Here is a 22,269-nt window from a genome sequence, read left to right on the forward strand (position 1 = left end):
GTTTGGGAGCGCAGTCACATGTTATTCTCTATATTTCGAAGGGTTTATTCATCATAGTAAAAAATTAGCGCGCAATTAGTCCATTGCTGAAAATACTACAGTTAGATGTCCCTTGGCTGTGCCTACAGATGCCTCATTGACACTTTGATAATTAGGATAGTATGTCTCGAGTTAGATAATTAATTACAAATACCTAATTAAATCTCAGTAACAAAAAATTTACTGGCGGCTACTCCACTGTACTGTAAACCATATGCACTAGGTTTTGTTCGAGTAACGCATTGCTCTTCTTTTTAAATCTTGGTTCACAATAGTTAATTGGGGCACCCCATATATATTTATGACCGTTGCATGCAACTGACAATGTTTCCATCCCTAGTAAATGTTGTAAATTATCAGAAATATATTTTTTTCATGAGTCGTTAGCATTGCTTACTGGAAAGAGAAGCAATACTGAGACACAACATTCATGAGCATTTCACACGCCATTGATAAAATACTCTGCAGAAGGGGTCTCCAAAGTCTATACGCTTCTTTTTCATGGTCAAAAAAGCATGCAAAGCCATTTGAAGCATGGTGAACATAAAGCAACATAGTCATTTTTTTATCCATACCTTTAGAAATAATTTTTAATTTTCTACCTCCATCTCTTTCAAAAATATAATAAACTTTGTCTTGTGTGTATATTTAAATATATGGTGTATGTGCATGGTGTTTACAGTTGAAATTTAAAGCAACGTTGAAGTGAGAAAATATGGATGAGGCAGCCGCCGCTAGTGCTTCTAATGCGCGTGTCCTTGTATTGTCAGGATTTGCAGAAATAAAGCAAAAGTATGAATGGAAAGCTGCACGTCCACACCAACAATGATGTGGTAAGCTATTAGCTTTCAATAGGTGAAGCGCCAATAGTGACGGCACACAAGAAGAAATACAGACAGGACAAGGCGTTTCAACTGTGTCAGTACCCCGTCTTTGAATATATACACGAATGAAAGCATGTTTTCAGACAAGCTTTAGATTTAGATTGAGCGATTCCCTTCATATTGACACGTGTATTTATATTCATCGGGCGACCAGGTTTCACCGCCTAACAAATCTTATCGCGCAGCGCGGGACGCGCTTGCATGTATCCGAAGTTTCTGGAAAGTTACCGATGCTTCTATCCGCGTGTCTGTTGTCGCCGAACCTTGTGTTATCAGATTTCATCGCGTGACACGAATGGTGTAGAACTTTGTGGAAGACACGCGGGTCCCATCAGATAATCTGGAACATTCGACGACTGATCTATAAAAGCCGACGCGCTTGACCCGCTGATCAGTTTTTCCGACGATCGCCGACCGTGTTCGCCGCTATCGTTGTGCTATAAGTGTAGCCTGTTTTTGTGGGCACAGGTTCGCCCAATAAAAGTTAGTTTTCTCGTTCACAGTATTGCTACTGTGTTATTGCTTCTTTCTTCACCGTCACTACCACGTGACATCTGGTGGAGGTGCTTTTCGTCCATGTACAGGACGCCCCCGACAAGCCGTGATCCCAGCCCAGACTGGCGCACTTCGACGATCACGCCGATACCGAAATCCACACTGACGCCAGTAGCCTAGGCCTCGGCGCCGTCCTGGTCCAGAGAAAAGATGGACATGAACACGTGATAGCTTACGCTAGCCGGTCGTTGTCAAAAGCGGAAGGCAATTATTCTACAACCGAAAAGGAATGCCTCGCCATCGTTTGGGCTACAGCGAAATTTCGCCCTTACCTATATGGCAGGCCATTCAAAGTCGTCAGCGACCATCACGCCTTGTGTTGGCTAGCGAATTTAAAGGATCCCTCAGGACGGCTGGCACGGTGGAGCCTCAGACTACAAGAATACGACATCACCGTAACATACAAGTCCGGACGAAAACACTCAGACGCCGATTGCCTATCCCGCGCCCCCATTGACCCGCCGCCGCAAGATGACGAGGATGACGACGCCTTCCTTGGAATAATAAGCGCGGAAGACTTCGCCGAACAACAACGAGCGGACCCGGAACTTAAAGGCCTCGTCGATTATTTGGAAGGGCACACCGACGTTGTCCCCAGGGCATTTAAGCGCGGATTATCTTCCTTCACGCTTCAAGACAGTCTACTCGTGAAGAAGAACTTCTCGCCAGTCCGCGCCAATTACCTTCTTGTTGTCCCGTCAGGACTTCGTCCAGAAGTATTGCATGCCCTACATGACGATCCGACCGCTGGACACCTCGGATTTTCCCGGACACTATCACGGATACAAGAAAAGTATTATTGGCCGCGCCTGACCACCGACGTCGCCCGTTATGTCAGAACATGCCGAGACTGTCAGCGACGCAAGACACCGCCGACAAGGCCAGCCGGATTACTACAGCCAATCGAGCCTCCTTGCCGACCATTCCAGCAGATCGGGATGGACTTGCTGGGACCCTTTCCGACGTCAATAACCGGAAATAAGTGGATCGTCGTGGCGACGGACTACCTCACCCGCTTCGCTGAAACAAAAGCACTGCCGAAAGGTAGCGCAGCCGAAGTGGCGAAATTCTTTATCGAAAACATCCTGCTGCGACATGTCGCCCCAGAAGTCCTCATCACCGACCGAGGAACGGCCTTTACAGCGGAGCTCACCCAGGCCATTCTGAAATACAGTCAGACAAGGCACAGGAGGACAACGGCTTACCACCCGCAGACGAATGGTCTTACGGAGCGGCTGAATAAGACCCTCGCCGACATGCTAGCGATGTACGTCGACGTCGAACACAAGACCTGGGATGCCGTCCTGCCGTACGTAACATTCGCTTATAACACGGCGGTGCAAGAAACAACACAGATCACGCCGTTCAAGTTGGTTTACGGCAGGAACCCGACGACGACGCTCGACGCCATGCTGCCGCACGTAACGGACGAAGAGAATCTTGACGTCGCTACCTATCTCCAGCGCGCCGAAGAAGCCCGACAGCTCGCCCGCCTGCGAATCAAGAACCAGCAGAGGACCGACAGCCGACACTACAATCTCCGACGACGCTTCGTCGAGTACCAGCCCGGCGACCGTGTTTGGGTATGGACCCCTATACGCCGACGAGGACTGAGCGAGAAGCTTTTGCGTCGCTATTTTGGACCGTACAAGATCATCCGACGTATTGGTGCACTGGACTACGAGGTCGTGCCAGACGGCATTTCGCTGTCACAGCGGCGCCGCTCACGACCTGAAATTGTCCACGTTGTGCGGCTCAAGCCGTACCACCAGCGTTGACGAACTTTGGTACTTCGCGTAACTGACCTTTGGACTTTATTTCTTTTCGTTGTTTTGTTACTTATGTTTAATAAGTGTCCCTTTGTGTTTCGCTCTCTTTGTAGCATCGGGACGATGCTTTTTAAGAGGGGGGTATTGACACGTGTATTTATATTCATCGGGCGACCAGGTTTCACCGCCTAACAAATCTTATCGCGCAGCGCGGGACGCGCTTGCATGTATCCGAAGTTTCTGGAAAGTTACCGATGCTTCTATCCGCGTGTCTGTTGTCGCCGAACCTTGTGTTATCAGATTTCATCGCGTGACACGAATGGTGTAGAACTTTGTGGAAGACACGCGGGTCCCATCAGATAATCTGGAACATTCGACGACTGATCTATAAAAGCCGACGCGCTTGACCCGCTGATCAGTTTTTCCGACGATCGCCGACCGTGTTCGCCGCTATCGTTGTGCTATAAGTGTAGCCTGTTTTTGTGGGCACAGGTTCGCCCAATAAAAGTTAGTTTTCTCGTTCACAGTATTGCTACTGTGTTATTGCTTCTTTCTTCACCGTCACTACCACGTGACAATATTGTGGGAGTTCCTTCGGTCTACCGGGGTGCAGTCGTTGCTGTGCCTAAGGCTCCGGACTTATTCGCCATTGCGAGGAAAACCTCTCCCAAATGCCTGCCCCTCTACCCGCGCGCCGTTTTCCCCGGGCGCCGCGGCCGCGTCCCGCGACGTCATGCTACGCGGCCCTGCGATTGGGTCGTGGGGCGTGACGTAGGGAAGAAGCCCCGACTGGGGACGATCGCGGTGCGCGGGGGAGTCGTGCTGCGAGAGGGACGAGCGCCGGTCACGAGAGGCAAGCTGCAAGGTACGTGAGCGACCAGCTATTTGTGTCCCCAACGCCCCGGCCTGGGGACGTTCACGTGCTTTGTTAGCTTGCGTAAGTGTGACTTGCTGAGTGGCTTTGCGTTCCGCCCTTGCGGTAGCCGCAGGCGCTCAGTGCATCACATTTTGCGTGTCCGAACCGTCGCAGACCATTGTCGGTGACGGGAAGCGCTAGGTAGCGTTTGCGAACGCATTTCGGCCCGCGCGCGTAAACCATTGTTCGACGCGGTGTGTAACCCGCCTTCCTCGCCATCGGGAACCGCGGGCGCCGAGTGTACTCCGTGTGTTTGGGTGCAGTCTGGTACATGTTGGCCATTGGTGATCAATAAACGCCTTAACTGTCCTGGACGCCGTGTGTTCCTGGGAGAGCGCCCATGCGTACGGCCAGAGCCGTCCAGGTCTTTCGGCTCGGTGCTCGAACCTGCGGTGGGTCTATCGCCGTGCGCCGTCGTGCCGCGTCGTGAGGCTCCACTTCTCGGGGGCCACTTGGCGACGCCGTGCGCGGAGACGTACTGTGAGCCCACATTTTGGCGCCCACCGTGGGGCAGTAATTGCCTTTGCATTGCTGCGGTGCGTAACGAGCCGGAGACCCGCTTGATCGGCCGGCCGTGCCATGTTTTCCAGCTTCAAGGAGTCGTCATTGTTGACGACTCTCGCGAATGTCGCCCTGTTCGATTACTCAGCCGATGCTGGTGTCGAGCGTGGAGGCACAGCTCAACTCCCAGAGCACGAAACACGGAGTGCAAGCTTAGTTGGCGCAAACCTACCCGATGCGTGTGATATGTCCACGCCGCTCCACGACGGGCGTGGATCTCTCAATGCAGCGATAAGCAACGATGAGCTTGCCGCCATGGAAGAGGGGAGACTGCCGCGAACCCCACCCGCATTGAGGAGCTTCGCGGCTGTGGCCTCCACCACCGACAGCGAGCGCGGAGGGAGTAGGGGGTTACCGCCTGCCGCGAGCACCGTTGTGCGAGGTGGCGAGGTGGCCTCGAGTCGCGTAGGGTTGAGCGAGGTACCGCTAACCGAAATGAGGGGAGGGTTGCAGGTGCCCCAGCCTGCCCAAATCCCGCCTGCAGACGCTCCTGATGAGACGAGCGCACCGGACGCGAGGGCGTTGCTTGGCGAAGCCACGCGACTAATTGAGTCCCTTTCGAGTGCCCTCCGGACTTCCTTGGAGTCGCCAAGGCACTCGCGGCCGGTGGTTAAGCTGGCAGTGCCCACATATCGCGGGTACGCGGATGCGGTTAGTGTCACAGACTTCCTTGACAGTTTGGCGCACTATCAGGCAGCTGTGGGGCTTGATGACCGCGAAATGCTGGCTCGGGTTGTGCCCGTTGCTCTTACAGAGCGAGCAGCACAGTGGTACAGGCTTTCCGGCCACCGCGCAACGACGCTCGAAGATTTCAAGGCGGCTCTCCGCCACGAATTTTTGCCTGTCGACTACTATCGTAGAATGCGGCGCGAGCTCGAGTTGCGGACACAAGCCCCGGACGAATCACTCCTCGAGTATGTGCGAGCGATGGAGGAGCTGTTCCAGATGGCGGAGCCGACGGCCTCCAGCGACGAGAGAGTCGAGAGGGTGATAAGGCAGGCTCACCCAACCTTTGCGGCCTACCTGCGCGGAAGTCGGTTCCGTGATCTGGAGGACATGGCCGCCGAGGCCAAGCGTATACAAGGCGACCTGCTGGCCATGCGTGCCTACCGCCCTCCACCGCCCGCAAGCGAGGCGCTAGAGCCGCGCTGTGCATGGACGGGAACTCTTTTCCGTTCACGCCAACAGCAATCGCCCGCGCATTCCACCTTTGCGGTGGGCTTTGAAAACCGGCAAGCTTGGGGAATCAGCGAACGCGCCTTGGATCCTCATGCATACGCGCGGAGCAAAGGCCCAATCCGCCCCCTCAAATACGCCAAGCAATCCGCAGCAGCGCGCGCCCAGCGGAAGACGCATGTCCCGAACGGCCTGAGGGCAGCGCAGCGAGCGGAGGAGGAGGACGACCGGGGCAGAGTGCTTTCAACCGCAGGAATGCGCGCGGCGGATCCCGCTGTTTTGAGTGCAGTGAGCTGGGCCACATTGCTCGTTACTGCCCCAGACGCACCCTCCGGCAGGGAAACGGGGATGGGGGTCGGGCGTGAACGCACGTCCGACCGAAGTGATTGTCGCTCCCTCCGTGTGTCGTGCGGGCTTTCCCGCGGATGCATTCGCGCCATTCGTCACTGTCACTATTGCTGGTCGCGAATTTGCCGCGCTCCTCGACACAGGGGCCAGTGCGTCTTTGTTTGGCGACGACGTTTTCACCCTCTTGCAGCAGCGCTTCGTTCGCTTGCGCGAATGCCGAGCAACTTTTAACCTAGCCAGCGGCTCCGTTCCCGCAGGCGGGGCAGCGAGGCTGTCTGTTCGTTGGGATGGTCGAACGAGGCGCCATCGCTTCATTCATTTGCCTGGCTTGAGTGTTCCCGTGATTCTGGGTCGTGACTTTCTTCGTAAGACCCGTATAGTGGTAGACATTGCGAACGGAGGCTATAGGGTGGGACCGTTGTCCCCTTTGAGGCTTTTCGCTGACCCTCCGGCATGTGTCGCCGCGGAGCGAGTGGCGGGCCCGCACGGCGCGCTAGATAAGGGGGTTGAGCACTTTCTGGCGCAGTATTCTGCGTGCACTACCGCTCAGATAGACGTGCCTGCGCGAGGTGGCTTGTTCCACCCTTTGATCGCCCGTGCGGTAGGGCTGGAGCTCAAACAAAAATCTGACATGTCCGAAGTTCTGTTCAGCTATGACGACCTGTTCACAGAAGACCCAGGTTGCACTGACCTTGTACGCCACAGGATCGAGACTGGGGATACGCGTCCTTTGAAGTGCAACCCCAGGCCGGTTAGCCTGTCCAAGAGACAGGCTATCGATGGTGTGCTTAACGAGATGCTGGCGACCGGTGTCATCAAGCGTTCCGATAGCCCCTGGGCATCTCCTGTCGTCCTGGTTCCAAAAAAGGATGGTAGTTTCCGCCTTTGCGTTGATTACCGTCGACTGAACGCACTTACCCGTAAAGATGCCTATCCGTTGCCAACCATCGAGTCAATTGTGGGCAGCCTAGGTTCAGCGAAGTATTTCACGACTCTGGACGCTGCTAAGGGCTACTTGCAAGTAGAGGTGGAACCCGAGGACAGAGCAAAGACCGCCTTCACGTGCCATCGTGGGCTGTTTCAATTTGAGCGAATGCCGTTTGGTCTGTGCAACGCCCCAGCCACATTTCAGAGGCTAATGGATCGGGTTCTGGGCAATGCCAAATGGTCCCATGCCATGTGCTACCTCGACGACATCGTGATCTATTCCGAAACGTTTGAGGAGCACATACGTCACGTTGGGGACATACTTGGGAGGATCAGGTCAGCGGGCATGACGCTAAATCCGGCAAAGGCACAAGTGGCGCAAACTCGAGTCCACTTGCTGGGGTTCACCCTAGGAGGAGGCTCCATTGAGCCGAATTCGGAGAAGCTCCGGGCTCTCCTGGATTTTCCCGCCCCCAAAGATGTACGCGGCCTCCGCCGCTTCCTCGGAATGGCCAATTTCTACCGGTCATTTATTCCATCTTGTGCGAAACTCCAGGCACCGCTGACAAAGTTGTTGGGGAAGTCTGTGGAGTGGCGTTGGGAACCGGAGCAGGAGCAGGCATTCCGCGGCTTGTCCCGAGCCATCGCCGAGACAGCTCGCCTCAGATTGCCTGACCTGACCAAGAAATTCGTCGTTCAGACGGACGCGAGCGATTTGGGATTGGGGGCGGTCCTCCTTCAGGAATTCGATGGTGTCCTGCACCCTCTGGCTTTTGCTAGTCGGGCGCTGCTCCCTGCGGAGAAGAACTACTCCGTGACGGAAAAGGAGTGCTTAGCGATTGTGTTTGCACTGAGGAGATTTGACGTCTATTTAGACGGCACGAAATTCGTCGTGCAGACGGATCACAGCGCGCTCAGCTGGCTCATGAGGATTCGAGAACCTGCGGGTCGGCTGGCACGTTGGGCACTTCTAATACAGCACTACGACATTTCGGTGCAGTACCGAAAGGGGAGCACGAACGTCGTCGCAGACGCGCTTTCGCGTGCGCCGCTTCCCCACCCGGCTGATGCCGGAGGCGAGCGGCGAAAGACGGAAGCCGCCGACACGCCCGCCTGTGCGAGCGGTGAAGTGGCCGAGGAAGAGAGGGAGACCGTCTTCGGGTCCCCGCCTATAGAGGAGACTGCGGTAAAAGAGGTTTTCGGCGTTGTACAGCCGGGCGGTGACGAGAGTTCTCCATCAGTGGGGGAAATAGTTGTAAACGAGCCAAAGGGGAGCATTGTGAATAGATCGACCGGCACTGGCGGTAACTTAACCGTTCATGACTGTGCCTTTAATGAACACGATGTCACCGCGCATGATGTTCTCGCACGGGTGCAGAAGGAGTTAGCCGCAGAAAGACAGCCGCGTACCACGACACCGGAGAACGAGGCCTTTGCAGTATCTCCAAAAGGAAGTAATGGAACCGGCTCTCACTCTGGAGGGACCGCGATTATTTTCAGCCGAGAAGAGCTCCTAAAGGCCCAGCAGGAGGATTCATTTTGCAAGGAAATTGCTGGTAGAGTAGCGGAAACGGAGCGCCGTAACGTTGCTGGTGTTGCAACGAGCGCAGAAGTACCCGGGCCAGCTTTTATTGCTGGTACTTCCGAAGATTCCTACCTGCTGGACCACGATGGGCTCGTGCTTAGATATATCGCTACCGAGGATGAATCAATTAACCCGTTTAAGGTGGTGATACCGAAAAGTCTGAGGCGCGCACTTTTGCACTACGCTCATGATGAACCGCTGGCTGGGCACCTCAGTGGCTCTAAGGTCTTTGCAAGACTCAGCCACACTGTCACCTGGCCCGGTATGAAGCGCGACGTTTTCCGTTATTGCCGGACTTGTCACGTCTGTCAGACGGTGAAATCTCGCGGTGGCCGTCCGCCGGGTTTAATGAAGCCGATTGACAGTCAGCGGCCTTGGCAGTTTGCTGCCTGCGACTTAATTGGGCCTTTTCCAAAGAGTAAACAGGGCTTTCAGCACCTTTTGGTAGTGGTCGATCACTTTACAAAGTGGGTGGAGCTATTTCCGCTCCGCAAGGTGACGGCTCGGGCAGTGTTGGATAAGCTAATGGAAGTTTTCACACGCTTTGGATTTCCGGAGCGTTTGATTACTGACAATGCGTCTTACTTCACTTCTCGGGTGTTTCGTGAGACGTGTACATCCCTTCAGATCGAGCATCGCCTCACATCGCCCTACCACCCCCAGGCCAACCTCACGGAACGCTTTAATCGTACTGTGAAGTCGATGCTCACGGCCTTTGCCAGGAGCCAGAAGGATTGGGCAGACCACGTGAACGAACTCGCGTTCGCCATCCGGACGGCGCAAAACCGCTCAACAAGTTTCTCCCCCGCTTTCCTCATTTTTGGCCGTGAACTGGCGAATCCGCTAACCATTGTTACGCAGCGCCGAGCACGGGTTGAGAATGCGCCAGGGGACCTTTCCTCGTACGCAGCGCAGCTTCGCTCCCGGCTTGCCCGCGCTTTCTCTAGAGCAAGGGACAGCTTGGGAGCCGCCCGAGCCCAGCAGAAAGCTCAGTATGACAAGAGTCATCGCGACGTCTGCTTTCAGGTCGGTGACTTGGTGCTTAAACGCAACCACGCTCTTAGTGACGCCAGCAAAGGGTTTTCCGCAGCGTTGGCTCCTAAATGGCTGGGGCCTTACCGAGTGGAGAAACGACTTTCACCACTTGTGTATGAGCTGACGGATCCTCAGACGGGGAGAACCAGGGGCCGCGTTCACATTGCCGACTTGAAAGCCTACCATTGCAGGCCAGTCCAGCCGGCGCCGGAGCCCAGCGATCTCGGGTGTTCCGGGGAACAGAGCACGTCCGGTGTTTCCGACCGCTTTCGGCCGTCGCATCGATACCCCCTCAGGCGACGACCACCATTGTGAATTCGCCCTCGCGTTGCCAGACCTTTCTGGTAAAAGAAACACGTTACTCTTGCTTTCTGCCTCTGCAAGCGAGTGTTTCTTTTCTCTCGGGATTTCCCACATAGAGGCCAGCGCGCCACGGTTCCAGCCCGCCCTAACTAGATGTCAAAAAGTTTGCCCGTTTGTTCAGTGCTTGTATTTCTTCTTGCTTGAATAATAGGTTTAGCCTTCCTCGTGTGCATAGCCTTGTTTTCAAAGTGCCCCGCTTCTTACCCCGCATCGCCATTGTACGTAGCTGTAGAGGGGCGCTTGGTGCCCTCATTTTTTTGTTGTCTCGTCTTTGAGACTCGCCGCGTAAGTGTCCGGAAAGCGGGGACGTGCGACCACGGGAGCGTCAGATGAGAGTGAGGTTTGAGACATTGGACGCCTCAGACATTGGTGTTGCCTGCGCCCGAATCCGTTGCAAGCCCTAAGGGCACGTGTCGCGGGTGCCTCGTGTGTGCGCGTGCAAAAGGGGACGAAAACCACGTCCAGCTGGCTTCGCGACCCTCCATCCTGTGCCCCCCCCCCCCCCCCATCTCTGCTCGCTCCTTCTGGAAAACGACTGGCGTCAGCATTTACTACTCCTGCTGGCACTGCTACTGCCGGTGCCCGGAACTGTCTTCCCGCTGTCATTCTCTCTCGACAGTCGCCTTCGTCGGTAGCTTGGAGGTGCAGCGCACTCGCGCTCAAGATGGGCAAGCCGTCTGCCCTTGTCGCACCTTCGAGCCGCCGCCGACGCCGGCGCTGGGTTGCACAGCCAGGCGCTCCAGCCGCAAGGATACTCCCTGCTCCAACGACTGTCCCGCCTGCCACAGCTACGGAGACCAGTCCGAAAACACGGAGTGTGGCCACCTGGACGTGCCAGGAGGGTGTATCGGCACCCCTCTGGTACGTGTCGATGAAGGCATGGCCCGCGCAGCGCAGAGTGGAGAGGTGCCAGCACCCCGTGCCCTATCCTTTTAAGGGGCACACTCTCACTCTAACGGAGGCAGCCGCGGACGGCGCCCACCTGCCCCTCCCTGCTGGTGCTGCTACCTGCGGGAAGTGCGGGACTTTAAATGTTTATTTGTGAGCGTGTGTCTCTGTGCGTGTGTGTGTATGTTTCTGTGTTGGTGTTTTCCCTCTGAGTGATATGGTTGTACACGATTTTCGCTGGGCTTGTTGTACGTGTTAAATAATTGTGCTATTAGTGTATTTGCCCTGGTTGTATCGTTCTCGTTTTCTTTAATATGTGTTTAAGGGCTGGAACGGAGGCAGGAGGTTAGCCGTCCTTGCAATATCTAGTGCTGGCTGATACAGGGGACTTTTCCTTTGTGTTACATGCCGCCGGCTTATTTCTCAGCTGGTAGGGACATTTAAGGGGAGAGGGATGTGGGAGTTCCTTCGGTCTACCGGGGCGCAGTCGTTGCTGTGCCTAAGGCTCCGGACTTATTCGCCATTGCGAGGAAAACCTCTCCCAAATGCCTGCCCCTCTACCCGCGCGCCGTTTTCCCCGGGCGCCGCGGCCGCGTCCCGCGACGTCATGCTACGCGGCCCTGCGATTGGGTCGTGGGGCGTGACGTAGGGAAGAAGCCCCGACTGGGGACGATCGCGGTGCGCGGGGGAGTCGTGCTGCGAGAGGGACGAGCGCCGGTCACGAGAGGCAAGCTGCAAGGTACGTGAGCGACCAGCTATTTGTGTCCCCAACGCCCCGGCCTGGGGACGTTCACGTGCTTTGTTAGCTTGCGTAAGTGTGACTTGCTGAGTGGCTTTGCGTTCCGCCCTTGCGGTAGCCGCAGGCGCTCAGTGCATCACATTTTGCGTGTCCGAACCGTCGCAGACCATTGTCGGTGACGGGAAGCGCTAGGTAGCGTTTGCGAACGCATTTCGGCCCGCGCGCGTAAACCATTGTTCGACGCGGCGTGTAACCCGCCTTCCTCGCCATCGGGAACCGCGGGCGCCGAGTGTACTCCGTGTGTTTGGGTGCAGTCTGGTACATGTTGGCCATTGGTGATCAATAAACGCCTTAACTGTCCTGGACGCCGTGTGTTCCTGGGAGAGCGCCCATGCGTACGGCCAGAGCCGTCCAGGTCTTTCGGCTCGGTGCTCGAACCTGCGGTGGGTCTATCGCCGTGCGCCGTCGTGCCGCGTCGTGAGGCTCCACTTCTCGGGGGCCACTTGGCGACGCCGTGCGCGGAGACGTACTGTGAGCCCACAATATATATCTTCAGTGTTCTCGCACGCGCGCATTCACATATTCAGTGTCCCTCTTTTTTCGTTCCCCTCCTCTCATGGCTATATAATCAGCCACCTGCGATTTCAATAAACAGTTGCAAGTAGCGCCTTGTCCTGTCTGTATGTCTTCTTGTGTGCCGTCACTATTGGCGCTTCACCTATTGAAAGCTATGCACCAAATAGCCCCACAACGTGTTTTACTGAAGCTATTAGCCCCAGTAACATGCAAGAGGTCAAGGAAAGTCGAAAGAAACCTCAAATGATGTGGGTGACAAAGCTCTGGTAATGGCACTTTAGGTGTGCGTGTGTGTGTGTGGGGGGGGGGGGGAGTCTCGGCACCTCCCAGAAAGCTCTGGAGGGGGCTCAGATCCTGGAGCCCCCCCGTTGTCACTGCCTATGTTCACTTTGATGGGACAGTGGGGTAAGCTTGCTCTTGTACACGTTGTGGATAGTGTATGCAGCTCCCAGATGGAAATGAGGGATGTATGTCATTTCCTAAGCTAGATGAAGTTACGGAAACTGTATAAGCATCTATATATAGGCAGGCAGCAATGTAGAGCTCAGCTTCTGTATGATTATAGCAGTTGGCTTTTCCTATTGACATTGCATATCTAAGACATCAACTCGGACATCAACTCAAGCAACCCACAGTATAAAAATTTACATCATAAAACAGTATAAGGGTGTCAGGTTTTGTAAATAGTGTTGAAGCAGATTGCACCTTTATATTGTGGTCACTGTAAGTAGTTTTTATGCTCAGCTTCTAAACATTTATTATTCCCTGCTTTTCCTCCGTAAGATTATACTTGCTGGGGGAATAACAAAGGGACATATTGTAGTACATAGCAATAGATGTCTTGCGCGAGTCTATCAGCAAATGGAAGTCCCTACTAAATCGAGAATAAAAAGGCATCACAGACCTGTCTAGAGATGTGGAGGAAGTCGGCCAGGTCGAGCACCTGAGCGGCGCCCTCGCAGCGCGGCGAGTGCGCCACCAGGAACTCGTGCAGGTCTCCGTGAGGCATGTACTCAAAGAGCATGCACAGGGGCTCCTCCTTGGTGCACACACCCAGCAGGCAGACAATGTTGCGGTGCTGCAGGTCGCTCATCAGCTCGGCTTCCCGCTGGAAGTCCTGCTGCGTCTTCATGGCCGCATTTTCCTGCATCATTCGCGATACTCAGCTAGAATATGTGGGCAGTTCGCCTAGCGACACGCTCCATGCTTATTCTTTGTGGTGCGCGACGCGGTGCTTTGCGGCGGCGGTGTTGGTGTCGCTCACTATCGAACATGTCTAGCAAACCGTAGCTCCAGCCGCGGCCTGTGTGGTGCACGTGTTTGGTGTGTCTGGAGTGTGCATCTAAGGGGTGGGTGGGGGGGGGGGGGGTATTCTGTGAGTGTCCACCTAGTGGACTCTCCATTTTGGCTTCTGATGTGCTCATTGGCTAGTCTGGGGTACCCCTGTGAAGGAGACGGGCTTCCCCAGTCGATCTCCTCCTCACTCGTACAGCTCCAGCCAATCAGCAGCAGCTGAAATGGACAGTCCATTGGGCGGACACTTGCAGAATGAACCCCCCCCCACTTGGGGTTAGACCCGGCTGTGCTCTGGCACATGACAAGCTTCATTGCAGTGAACGTTCGATAGTCAGTGAGTGCAGCACCACAGCTACTGGCAACACAGACTGCATCGGGCAGAGAAGCGTGGTTGTGCCACTCGAAAAAATTTCTAGTACACTGAAGACTTGCTCAGAACTACTCTTGACTACTCTTGCGAGGATAGGAATAGTATTCAGAGACCTCAGGAGCAAGAAGGTAAGCATACACACACACACGCACTTCCCAATTCAGGGTTTTGGGCACTTCAAGACCATTCAGTTCGACCATTGCGCAACAAATTCAGGCACGCTCAGGTCAGATTACATTCCAATTCAAAGCAGCCCCCTTACCTTCAATGTCTTTATGGCCACAGGCACGGGAGCACTGCAGTCACGCTTGGCGGGTAGCATCTCTCCTCTGTACACCTTGCCAAATGCTCCTTCACCCAGCTCCTCGTGGAAACGGATTCGTGCAGCTGGCACTTCAGGAGCCCTGGTTTAGGATCGCAGAATGTTAAGTGCTGGAGGGAGCCAAGAGGCTTAAGCGAACATCAGCCTCTTTTTGGTTGAGTTGAAGACTTTATTCGAGTGTGCATTTTTGCACTGTGCAAGGAAGTACAAGAGGCGGCAATGCCTGATGATGCACTCCTGCCTGAGACAACAGACATGCACAAAAGCTGTGACAGTGGAAAAGAAACATCACAGATTGAAAAGATCAAATATCAATTCTCTATAAATACCCAATATATAGTGAAAGCAACAGACTGGCTGTCAAGTAAGCAGTAGTGTAGGCATGACCAGAATAGGATCATATGAAGTAATAAGATTGCAGAATTTGCATGCACAGTAGCATTTTGCAGAGTATGTACAGAGCCAAATCGAGAGCTTCATTATACGAAAACTGCATTCAACACGAAAATACCTTCATTATGTCCAATATTTGTCACGTGGTGATACTGATGAGAAATATTTTCTATTTACTTCATTATATCCGATCGTTCGTTACATCCGGGTCCAGTATCTCTAGGTTCGACATAACCGGCAAGTGGATTCAGTTGTGCAGTAGTTTTACTTGCCGACAATAATAAACTGGCCGAGTCATTGTCTCATTCCAGGGAAATCGAATATGTGATAAACAACTACACTCTAACAGAAGGCGAAAGTTACAAAGAAGTCTCGTAGCACATAACTGTTTGACGTATCCTAAAGCAACACGAAAAAGAACTTGCCTTGTTGGCCGAGGCAATAGTCGCCCCAGCTCGAGGTTTTGTTGGGCAGGCCCTCGAAGGGCAGCTTTTCCTGCAAAGCTCTTAGCTGAAGGTGGCGGTGACGGTTTTGCACGGCGCCGGAAGCATGCTATGCCCAGCAGGAGGCCAATCAGGGCCAGAGTGGCGATGCTGGGCAGCAGGATGTACAGCCACAGGTAGTCCACTGGAATTTGGGAGTGCACCCAATCGCATAATCACAAAGTTATTCGAGTTGAGGTGCACTCAATTGTATACTCACAAAATTGTTCGAGTTATAATTTTTGAGTAGTAACTCTGTCAGTAGGCAGTGACGATGGTGTCAAAAGGAGGAGAAGGAAAGGGAAAGGAAAAGTAGGAAGGTAAACTAAACATGTCTGGTTTGCTGTCTTACACTGGGGATTACGGGACGAAAAGAAAGAAGAAGCAAAAAGGGAGGCACTAGCCGTGCAGACATGTGCGGCCGTGCATCACACCTACAATCAGTCGCTGAGGCCGGTTGATTATATATAGTATATAAACTGCAGTTACAGCCACATTGCTTTGTCAATCCGCAATACGTGGGGCCATGGTGTAAGATTCTTTGTCTCGGGAAAAGGCCTATGATCTAGGTGGTGTAACGCAGTTCAAAGAACGTCTTGTTCAATGTCATATCAATGACAAAAACACAATACTTGTTCAATTGTCTCGTCCCAGTTTCACGAGTCATGCATGTGCGTCCACCATTCCAATAATGAGTGAGTTGGCTTTCCTATTACCCACTGCTAACCAGATGCAGCACAGTAGGGCTGCATCACAGTGAGAAACATGTGATGGCATTTTCAGCCTCACTGAAGAGTCAAGTTTTTGGGGACAAACGGCTTGAAATATTCAGAGTGTCCCAAAAAGTTTGCATCTTAGTCTGGGCAAGTAAACCAAGACCACTCACAGCGTATTCTCAAGAAAGGTATGCAAACTGTCTGGGTATCTTTATGGGCCAACTGGGCAGGACCATCAGAAAGGTCACTAGTGACAATGACCCAGTGATTCAGCAACCATTGGAATTATGCGCATGCTTCAAACACCTGCTCTAGCTTGGATTGCACAGCTTGCATGTGCTGCCATTTGAGATATCTGCCGACACCATGCAGGAAAATATACAGGGCCACCAACTTGCCTGATAAGGCCGTCCAACTAACTGTCCTGCCATTTCAAGCTTCATGATGTACCACATAGGTGGCAGTGAAGTGTAGTGCTCTTACCAGCAAGTGCGGCTCCTCTGTTAGATATGGAGCTGGTTCCTGAGGCTACTTCGAGTTCCCCAAACCGCTTCGAGTGGCAGCACAGCTAATTGAGGAATGCGGAAGCAGGAAAGCGCATTCCAGAGAAGCGGCCGAGCAAACAAGTTTAAGGCAACAAGTTCGTGCGTCGCCGGGATTAGAAGGGGGCCTGGGACAATGGAGCGCAATCGACCCCCTTCGTCTTTGAAGAAGGCTGTTGCCACCGCTGCGGAGCCGAGTCGCCGGGATTTGCAGGTGGGCGTCGGACAATGGAGCAGGTGCAGCCCCCCCTCCTTCTCCAGCCTACAAGTGGATTGCCAGTCTGCGTGGCAAGTCCGCAGAGAGCCCCGACAGGTGTGCCCCGCGACACGGGCGCCTACCATTGGCTGCAAGTGGCGTCATCGGAGTGGACTCTCCCATTGGTCAAACATGACGTGACTTGCAGTGCTCGAAGGGCTTATAAGAAGCCTTCCAGAGAGACCTGAGGATTCTGGAGCATGCCCTGATTCCCTGTTTCACCTCTCTCGAACCTCTTGCCGCGGGCCGCAGCGTCCGAGTTGCTGCCGGCCCGTAAACGTCTGCACGACTGTTAATTGACGCTCTCGTCCCTGTACATAATGTAGAATAAATCCCTCCCAAGTTTGTGGGTTTTCATCCACGAAGTCCCGGCCTCCAACCCCTACATCTGGTTGGCAGCGGTAGGATCGCCTCCGAATGCATCAGCTGGTGGCAGCGCTACGGATCAACCTTCGTCGAGAAAGATCCTAAGGAACCGGGCAGAGCGAAGAAGAGAGAGCCTTCGTCGAAAGAGGTCCGAAGAGACTGGGAGCAGCGAAGAAGGAGCGAGCCTTCGACCCAGGGAGTCCGGAAGGAACCGGGAACAGCGGACAAATGAACCGGATGGCAGAGTGCTGCAACCGTAAGTGAGCGCGTGGTTTTTTTCCTTATGATTCGCCAGACTCAAAGGTTGTGTGTTCAATTTTGATAGTTCTGGGAATCGGGAATTTGTTGCATTGTGTGTTTGCACAAATTAAATAAGGAAAACAGTTTTAACCACCTGTCGGGGCAGCTGCCATGGATCTTAGAAGGTTGGCGAGGTTAGACTTGTTGCTGGTGTGCGACGATTTGGGAGTTGAGGCGGACGAACGGATGAAAACGCCAGCTATCATAAAGGCGATTGAAGATAGTGGCAACGATGACAAAAGCATTGAGCTTGCTTGGGAAGTGATACAGGAGCCACGGGAGCGTGTGCGTCGTGTACGTTTGCGAGAGCGTCGTGAGCTTAGGAGTGAGCGTCAGCGTGAAGAACGCGAGAATGAACGGAAGCAGGAGCTTCAAGAACTTACTCTTAGGTGTCAGCGTCACGAACGTGAGAATGAACGCAAACGTGGGTATCAGGAACGTAAGCTTGAGCGTGAACAAAAGTATGAGAGAGAGAAGGCAGCACTGATCAAAGAGATACAGCATTGTGATCAGTTATTGGCACAGAGACAACGGCTGTCTGAGAATTCTGTAGGTAGTACAGAGCGAAAGAATGAGGAAGTGTCTAGCGGACTTTCGCCAGAAGCCGACGAAAAGAGTAGTGCCTGTGAGATTGGCTGCCGATTGTTAAGTGAAGGGAAAAGGCTAGCTGCTAACGATGCCTTAGTGGCAACAGAGGCCGTTAAAGGCCGCAAGGAGAGCGACGAGGTACTGTGCCAACAGATGACTGTAGAGACAGCTAGGCCAGCTGCGAACAAATTGGCACAGTCACCGCGTGTGTGCGTCGCTGGTAATGTTAGCGAGGTTGCTAGTGAAGAAAAGGGTACTGCTGACCAGACAGAAGCGAGCACCCATGTAGAGCCAGATGTGCGTGCAGAAATGAAGTGCGAGCTGGACGATGCAGTTGAGAATAGTTCTCGGGGTGGCGAGCTCCGTAGCTCACGAGAAAACAACTGCATTGTTCAGGGATCGGTGCGGCTCTCCGCCAGTCTAGATGGCCTAGATAGGGATGATTCTGTTAATCATTCGGACTGTGCGCGTGAGACAGCGATCGATACCGACGGGCTGTGTGTCGATGCGCAGCGTGCGCTGGGCAATGTAGCAGAGGGCAGTTCGCAAGAGTGCGAGTTGTCTTACTCGAGTAAAGCCTGCTGCATTGTGCCAGAGTCGGTTGGGCTGTCCGCCAGTCGAGGCAGAGAGAGTGTTGATTTAAGTGAGAATCACTCAGACTGTGCGGGTAAGAGGCCGATCCGGGCCGACGAAACGTGTACCGGCCAGCACGAGGCACGAGAAGGCGACATGAAGGAGAGTGCTAAGAGAAAGCGCCGTAAAAAGAAGCGCGGTAAAGACCGAGAGACGGTAATTAATGTAGCGCCGCCAAAGATGGCGAGAAACCCAAATGGGCAGGGCGCGAGGAAAAAGATGCGGTCGTCTCGGACGATGTTGACGCATCGAAAACGTTCAAGCCACCGGTCAAAGGGGGACCGCGAAGAATGTTCTGTACGGACGCGGACAAAGGGCACGAGGCAGCTAAGCTCCTCGTCGTTCCGTAGTTCTTTTCATAGCTCAGCGTGCAGTTCGAAGAAACGCGAGGTGGCAGGACGAGACCAGGTGGGGAGTAGCGACGCGGTCAGTCGAGGTCCTGTTGAAAGCGGGGCGGGAGGACGCAAATTGGCAGGAGACCGTAACGTCTTGGGGGAGCTGATAGTGAATCAGCCCTTTTGTTGTCTCTCGGCAGCCAGAGTAGCTTTCAGACCACGTCCACCCCGGGTTAGACTCAGAGTATGAGTCAGACATAAGCGTTTGGAAGGGGAGGCCAGGAGCGCTTCCGTAGAAATGAAGCGTGTTAGTTTGTTTTATTTTTGGGCATCGGAAAGTTTCGCGATTTGAGACTAGATTTTCTTTCAATATGTAAGGTTTGAGCTTTGTTTGTGTTTTCGTTCGAGAAGCTCCGTGATTTGAAAGACGCGTTTTAAGTAAACATGTGGTCTCGCGAGATGCTCATTAATAAGTAGATAGGTTTTTTTGTGTGTGTGAGTAACCTGAGGGTCAAGGTTACTGTTGAGAGGCCTATCGTAAAGCGCGTGTGTTTTAGTTAACCTTCTTTCCTTTTTAAGTGTTTTTGAATTTTGCAAGGTTAAGCGCGTAGGTTTTCAGTGAGTGCATGATTTGCACGGAGAAGCGTTCTTAGTTCCATTAGCGCGTGTCCTGTGTGGACGGAAGGAAGCAGACTTTATGACTGGGTTGCTAGTGTGTGTTGAGGGCAGCCGTATTCTGACTTCTTTAGTGAGCGTGCGTGGAAAGAGTTAGTAGAAGACGCATCATTTTAAGAGTTCTGCGGAGTGTGTAAGTCCCGCAAGTTTAATTGTTCGTTTACGTCACGTGTCCTGTAGGACTTTCAGGGAAGAAACGTGAGTAAGCATAAGTGAAAAGTTTGCCTACAACGCAAGTACGCGTTTTGTTTAGTGACCACAAGGCTAGTGCGCTTGTGATTACGTACTTGTGAGGTTGACCAGATTGTTCAGTGGCACCAATACGTGTGATAAGTACGCCACTGCGATAGATTGGAAACATGCTGTTCGTGTAGTTAGGCCACTTATGTTATGTTCGGCTGTTTTCATTTGTTGTTTGCATCCTCAACGACCCTTTTGTTTTGCAACAACAATAGTGCTCTGGTCTTGTCGGCAATCGAGGAGAAATGCATGGCTGTTTGGAAAGGTGGTTACAACTGTTTTGTCAAAATTGGGGAACTAAATGATCAGGGTTGATTTTGACTCAGTAATAGCCTGGCGAGTCAGGGGTGAAGAGCCTGCGCTTACACGTGGGGCAGCGCTGTGTTGTTTGGTTTGTTTGACGTATGTTTTCCAGGGTCCAGGATCCCGAGGGTTGTCAAACGAGGCTCGACCCCAGTACCCTGCAGCTTCTTTCAGCGTTCCTCCTGGCCAGCGAATTGAGTTCACCGGCCATTCAGAACAACCGGGGCGAGGACGAGCTGTTAGATATGGAGCTGGTTCCTGAGGCTACTTCGAGTTCCCCAAACCGCTTCGAGTGGCAGCACAGCTAATTGAGGAATGCGGAAGCAGGAAAGCGCATTCCAGAGAAGCGGCCGAGCAAACAAGTTTAAGGCAACAAGTTCGTGCGTCGCCGGGATTAGAAGGGGGCCTGGGACAATGGAGCGCAATCGACCCCCTTCGTCTTTGAAGAAGGCTGTTGCCACCGCTGCGGAGCCGAGTCGCCGGGATTTGCAGGTGGGCGTCGGACAATGGAGCAGGTGCAGCCCCCCCTCCTTCTCCAGCCTACAAGTGGATTGCCAGTCTGCGTGGCAAGTCCGCAGAGAGCCCCGACAGGTGTGCCCCGCGACACGGGCGCCTACCATTGGCTGCAAGTGGCGTCATCGGAGTGGACTCTCCCATTGGTCAAACATGACGTGACTTGCAGTGCTCGAAGGGCTTATAAGAAGCCTTCCAGAGAGACCTGAGGATTCTGGAGCATGCCCTGATTCCCTGTTTCACCTCTCTCGAACCTCTTGCCGCGGGCCGCAGCGTCCGAGTTGCTGCCGGCCCGTAAACGTCTGCACGACTGTTAATTGACGCTCTCGTCCCTGTACATAATGTAGAATAAATTCCTCCCAAGTTTTGGCTCTTCATCCCGAAGTCCGTCCTCCAACCCCTACACCTCCCAACACCGAAAATACAGCGAGCTGTCATTGCACCAGTAGGTCACCCCCACACTCTCTTACAGGAGGTATGTTTTTCTGCAGTAGCCTTTATGTGTTCTTTAAGCTACACCGTACCGAGCCACTAAACCAGCCGCATTGCACCTGCTGTGTAGTATCTTTGGATAACTGCATGGTGACCGGGGTAGTTGGAGAAGTATGGGAGAGGCCTTTGCCCTGCAGTGGGCGTAACCAGGCTGATGATGATGGTGATGATGATGATGATGGTGGTGGTGGTTCTATAGATGCATTCACAACAGCTACAGGGCTCTTACAGAAAAGCTATGGTTCATAGCATAAAGCATCGGTGCAAGGCTTTTCGCCACCTTTCATTGCTTTGTCTGTTAAAGAATGGCACACATTACGCGCAATCTTTAGTTACTATGAGTCGTAATTGAAAAGTTAGCATTTAGTGCCCTACTATCATTTCGAATTTTCAAAGTTGCGCCAGTTGTGCTCACTACTGTATTTACTTGCATAATGATCGCACCCCTGAATTTTGTCGTCAAAATTTGATTTTTTTCTTTCCTGTGTAATGATCGCACCCCGAACTTGCTGCAGCGATATGACGTGTGCCATGTCTAGCTAATGATGGTCACGCTTACCATCTGTCAAATGCTGCCAAATGCTGCGCGAACGACTCAAGACGTTCTTAAGCAGATGCCCCATTTCATACCTTTCATCACTTTCCGCACTTCTATAAAAAAAAAAAATATACAACCAGACTTGCCTTGGCTTTATTAGTTATAGAATAATGGTTGTGGTCAACAACAACAACAAAGAGGGCACCTTTCGCACTCGTAGGCATGCAAGTAATTGCGAGCGGCAATAACAGTAGCCACATTTACACTGATACGTTAGAAGTGTACCCTATTCATACGCCGACGCTTGTAACACAGCTAAGATATTCTTCCACCCTTAGCGGAAACATGCCGTGTTAGGGTAGTAGTGAAGAAAAATGCCACAGTTTCCGCAGCATGCCCGCCATGTGTTTCTATGTCACTGTCAGCTAAGTGTGCCATCTCTGTTTCTGTCCCCTCAAAGTGGACATGGCTATGTTATTGCCGCAAACTTTCTGATATTAACGATATTATTCATTACTGATACAGAAGAAACTTTTTCAATGCACGCA

The 22,269-nt window shown here is 53.0% G+C and overlaps 2 protein-coding genes across 4 annotated transcripts in view; one reads left to right on the forward strand and one right to left on the reverse strand.

Moving 5' to 3' along the window:
• Trs31 (trafficking protein particle complex subunit 31) overlaps positions 1 to 22,269 on the forward strand; it is a 111,297-nt gene that overhangs the window by 66,888 nt on the left and 22,140 nt on the right. The gene's annotated exons all lie outside the window — the stretch shown is intronic.
• LOC135908571 (tyrosine-protein kinase transmembrane receptor Ror-like) overlaps positions 1 to 22,269 on the reverse strand; it is a 351,625-nt gene that overhangs the window by 11,398 nt on the left and 317,958 nt on the right. For all 3 annotated transcript variants that reach the window (XM_065440375.2, XM_070526426.1, XM_065440376.2), the window contains 3 exons: positions 15,168 to 15,369; positions 14,290 to 14,431; positions 13,266 to 13,505 (listed from right to left, as the gene is read on the reverse strand). In XM_065440375.2, the coding sequence (XP_065296447.1) occupies positions 13,266 to 13,505; positions 14,290 to 14,431; positions 15,168 to 15,369 (584 nt within the window). The remainder of the gene's footprint in view (positions 1 to 13,265; positions 13,506 to 14,289; positions 14,432 to 15,167; positions 15,370 to 22,269) is intronic.

The sequence above is a fragment of the Dermacentor albipictus genome, chromosome 9, assembly GCF_038994185.2.
Source record: "Dermacentor albipictus isolate Rhodes 1998 colony chromosome 9, USDA_Dalb.pri_finalv2, whole genome shotgun sequence".
In the NCBI taxonomy this organism is placed as follows: domain Eukaryota; kingdom Metazoa; phylum Arthropoda; class Arachnida; order Ixodida; family Ixodidae; genus Dermacentor; species Dermacentor albipictus.